Source organism: Acyrthosiphon pisum, chromosome X, assembly GCF_005508785.2.
Source record: "Acyrthosiphon pisum isolate AL4f chromosome X, pea_aphid_22Mar2018_4r6ur, whole genome shotgun sequence".
NCBI lineage: Eukaryota > Metazoa > Arthropoda > Insecta > Hemiptera > Aphididae > Acyrthosiphon > Acyrthosiphon pisum.
This window is the reverse complement of record NC_042493.1, coordinates 100,369,268-100,374,125: the sequence shown is the minus strand read 5'-3', so window position 1 is coordinate 100,374,125 and position 4,858 is coordinate 100,369,268. Positions and strand designations below refer to the sequence as shown.

General features: G+C 31.6%; 1 protein-coding gene across 1 annotated transcript; it reads right to left on the bottom strand.

The window, feature by feature from the left end:
- Positions 1–562: 562 nt before the first annotated feature.
- On the bottom strand, positions 563–2,362 carry LOC100163197 (isocitrate dehydrogenase [NAD] subunit gamma, mitochondrial-like). Its single transcript, XM_008190008.3, has 2 exons — positions 1,992–2,362; positions 563–1,801 (listed from the first exon to the last, which is right to left on the bottom strand). Exons 1-2 carry the CDS (start codon positions 2,129–2,131, stop codon positions 778–780), a joined length of 1,164 nt encoding a protein of 387 aa, XP_008188230.1. The 5' UTR covers positions 2,132–2,362; the 3' UTR covers positions 563–777.
- Between the last annotated feature and the right edge of the window lie 2,496 nt (positions 2,363–4,858).

Here is a 4,858-nt window from a genome sequence, read left to right as displayed (position 1 = left end):
GTAATTTATCTACAACCTACTTACGTAGAACCTTGTTTTAAATGTTCAATCCTTAGATATAAAAGTTGATCATTTTATACATTTTTAACTAAAAATCGTTTTTCAATTTACAATTTTATAAATGTCAAAAATCAAACTTTAAATGCTTATAAAAATAAATTGTGTCTATGTATTTTTAATATTTTTCAACTATCATTATAAAAATAGTATGAGAGTTACAATTATATTGTAGCAATATTATTATTAGGAGCCTTATATTAAATTGTCAAGGTTTTACGAATAAAATTTATTAACATTTATAAATAAAAATCTAAGAAAAAATGGAAACTGAAAATGTCCGTAAACAGCTCAAACCAAGTCACAATATTTTGAAAATTATATGGTGTTTAGAAAATGCTAATGTTAACATTCAGTGAAAATTACAGAATTTGTTTTAGAGAGCAAACACCAAAATTGATTTTTTCAAAAACCTATTTTGCGTAAAAATTACTGTTTTTCATTAGTTTATTTTTTTGTTTTTCTCGGTGCTTTTGAAAACTATTGTAGTAGTTATTTAGCAAAAAAAATTTTTATAATTATTATATTGTTACATATATTATTAACATCAAAAAAATTATTGTACTATACAGTATACATAATTTAATGCGCAATGCACTGAGCACTCGTCTGACATCGGACAAAATATTATTAAACATGTATAAAGTATTGCAGGTAGAATCTAATCATCAAAACAAAGATTTATATTAGTTACCCAGTCCAATACAAAAAAAAAAACGATTAGATTCTACCCCCAATACTTTTTACGTATTTAATTATATTTTGTACGACGTCAGAACTTTTGGCAGTACCATTTAAATCAGGTGTGTGCACCATGTCTTCATTGAGGGTCTTACTTATAGCTGTTCTGATCTTATCGCAATGCACTCTGTGACCCAAGTGTTCTAACATATCGGCAGACGCATTTAACATCGCTATTGGATTTGCAGTGTTGGTACCTGCAATAGATGAACCAGTGTTTCTTGTACCTGGCTCAAAAACTGCATAATGATCACCATAGTTTTTTCCCGATATTATGCCAGCACCACCTACAAGGCCGCATATCACATTTGACACAATTGAACCATACAAGTTAGGCATAACCATCACATCAAACTGATGAGGATTAGACACCAACTGCATGCAACAGTTGTCAATAATCATGTGATCAAACTTGATATCTGGGTAATTTAATGACATATTTTTGCAAGTTTCCAAAAATAATCCATCTGATAATTTCATTATGTTGGCTTTGTGGATGGCTGTGACTTTACTGCGACCATTGTTTTTGGCCAATTCAAATGCATTACGAGCCAACCTTGTAGAATTTGTCTTAGTGATAACTTTCATGGATTCGACCACACCTTTGACACTTTCGTGTTCTAACATTGCATATTCACCTTCAGTATTTTGGCGTACAACTATGACATCTACATTCTTATGGCGACTACGTATGTTATTGTATGACTGCACATGTATGACGTTCATAAATAAATCGAGTTCGTTACGTATGGCAACATTACGTGAAATGATAGCAGAATCGAGACTTTGCGTTTCAATGTTGCCTTTAATGCATACACCGTTTCTACGAATAGACATAATGGCGTATTCCAGATCATCATTATTATCACTTTTTGGATCGATCTGAATTGTCTCGAAATCGACTGGTATACCACCTTCTAAAAATACTTCTTTTACATAATCCATCAGCTCAGGTCCAATGCCTCCACCCGGCAACATAGTGACTGCATTTCTTCCTCCATATCTATAATTAAAAATAAATATTATTTTAAGAACCACAACTCTGAGTGTTGAATTTCAATTGAACAGTTTAGTATGCCCCCCCTCTCCCAACCAACAATTTCATATAATAATATTATGACGATTAAATATTAAACAGAAGCTACTACGACCGTAAAGATATTGAGCCATATACGACTTGACTTGTAAATTACCTGGCTCTGGGCAATCCGACTGGCCTTTGAGCCTGGGGATGCTTCTGTTGGATATCGAAATTGACCGACGACAGCTGGCGAACAATTTGCAAACCTGATTTTTTAAGCGAGGTATACGATTTTAAAAAAATAGACAACATATTGGATAACCTTACACGCTCGACTTAGAAAAACAGTGGTCAACGTTTGTGATAACAGACTCACTACTCAATGACTCGTAACACTGTACCTAACAGTAATAGTCAACAGCCAACATGAAGTAGAAGTGTTAGACTGTAGTAAGACTTAAAGAGTAAAGACTTTAAAAAAAATACAGGAGGAACAAAAATTTTAAAATTTGAAATTTGACTCGAGGAACTTAAAAAATACCAATCTATACGTTACTATGGTACTATGTTCAATAGTATTATCCAATGAAGCTAATATATTATATAATCCATCAGGTATCAAAATTATTTGTTATGTTTATTATTATCAATCAGTTTTAAATTTTTGTTGAGCCAGATAAACTTTTAAACACATTTCCAAATACAAACAAAAATAAACATTTACAGTATTTGAGTCATCCTAAAAATGTAAAAGATTTTCGTAGACAGTATTGAAGTTACCTACTGCATTTATTTTCCCTATAAGGGGAAGCCCTCGGATTGGGAGGAGTACGTAAGGTGCGGCTCCAATGGGAGGAGGGGCACTGAGGCTTTCAAAAATGTTAAATTTCTTATTACATATTATATTTTATATTTCTCCACGTGAACATTAAATCATTATATTAGATTATTAAATTAGATATCTAACAATTTTAATTTGTCTGAAAAAAACATATTATGAATTATGATATTAATATGTGATGTGTATCACCAAATACTATATTATACGATAATACAGGACGCTGGCATATAAAAACTGGGGAATTATTTCTAATCATTGCCCCGCGAGATTGTTAAAGTAGTTGCCTATTTTACTCCTTGAAATGTTTATAACTAAAAATTAATTTAGAACACGGATTAATATTATTGTTTATTTTCCAATGTCAATCAACGATTATAATTTTTAGTTGGAAATATTAAATTATTTAGATTTTAGATTATGTAGTATTTGCATATTTACACATACTTTTATTAGTATCCTTAGTAGCCAGTTTTTCAATACAGGGTTTATGATCCATTTGACCACAAACCCAACCTGTTACATAAGCGACACTATTTGCAGTTTCATCCTTCATTAAAATATACTCAATATTCTATAAATTGTCTGTCAGGATGTCAAAAAATAAAGTACAAAGTTGTTACTTTTAAGAAATGCAGTTGATGGTAAATTGATTGATGGTACTGATCCATATCTTAACCTGATGCACATAATTGATAATAAGGTTATTAATTATAAACAATAAGTTCTAATCGATATATTTGTAGTGAGATAAAAATAAAAAAAATGTGTGTGTTAACAGTACGCGCGCGGGAAGTTAAACTTCTTTTGAATGGTACACGTGAGTGAGTGAAAAAGAAAGAAAGGCATGGATAGACTGGGTAATGAGGATAATAAAGAAAGAAAAGAAACAATGTAAATTATATTTTTTATATATTTTTTTTTTAATTATTATTTTTTATGCTAATGATTGATTATCATTTTGCTCAATCAGTATAGTAGTTATGATTGGCATATGATGACTGAAATACGAAACGTACATTTGTGACTGAACATTATCCATATATCGCGTAAAAATTGCATCGATTGTTGTGCCTGATTTAGTAGTCGATATTGTTGGATTATTATTCAGTTGCAAACTGAATTTGTCTCGCAATAAAGTAACGAGAGGTGCTGAATTAACATTGAAATCCCCACTCATGACCATTGCACATGTATCTTCGTCACCACCATAAAGAGCTGCACCTTCATGGCTATACACTAAACATGCTTTATGAATAAATTTGATGATATCAGCCATTTTCTGATTTGGGGAGATGTAGATTGCAATCAATATTATAATATTTTTATTTGATAACAAGCATTCAGCAATGCAATAATCACCGACTGACGTTGCTCCTGATTTATTATATTGTGACTGCCCAACTGTCATTTCTATCGATGGAGTGACAACATTCACTAAATCACTGTTATTGGACGCGGTAACGGCAAAATGAAGCCGGTCACAATTTTTTTTTAGTGTTTACAAAATACAGCTACGACAATCCGTGGCTGCGCACAACGATTATAATATATAATATATAATATAACAACACTACCATGACAATATTAATTTATTTACGGACATGTACGCTTTTGCGTTCGTACGTTTTCGCGTTCGTACGGGCGGCCGTTCGCTTTTTTTTTCCTCACTACCCTGCGTAAAGAAGTATAACTTCAAAAAAATAAATTAGAGGAAGGGAAGTCGGGGTAGTGCGTAGTAATGCGGAAAATTACAAAGGGTATGGAAAATTAAGAAGGTATGCATATCGGCACTTAAATTACATTATTTTTATCCTACTACAGAATATTATTAGTTGAGTAAGGAGTTGATAATCTGTCATAGAGTGCAAAATATATGTGTGTTCACTTACCTCGTATGGCTGTGAAAAGTACTCGTTGATCCTTGTGGAAAGGATAGGTACATCTCTGATTGGTGAGAATCGATGCATGTTACTATTATTTTACGACTTATAGTACAATACCTTATACCATTTATGAGTTCACGTTTTGCTTATGCACTGTCGACTCTTTGTATTAGCGATATAATATAAAGACAGAAAGGATTTGATAACGTGTAAAGATTAGGAGTGCTTTGAGTTACAATATTGATTAATATTTTTATACATTATGAGTTATTTGGAAATTGTAATTCCCTAATATATGTTTGTCTTTGTACATTT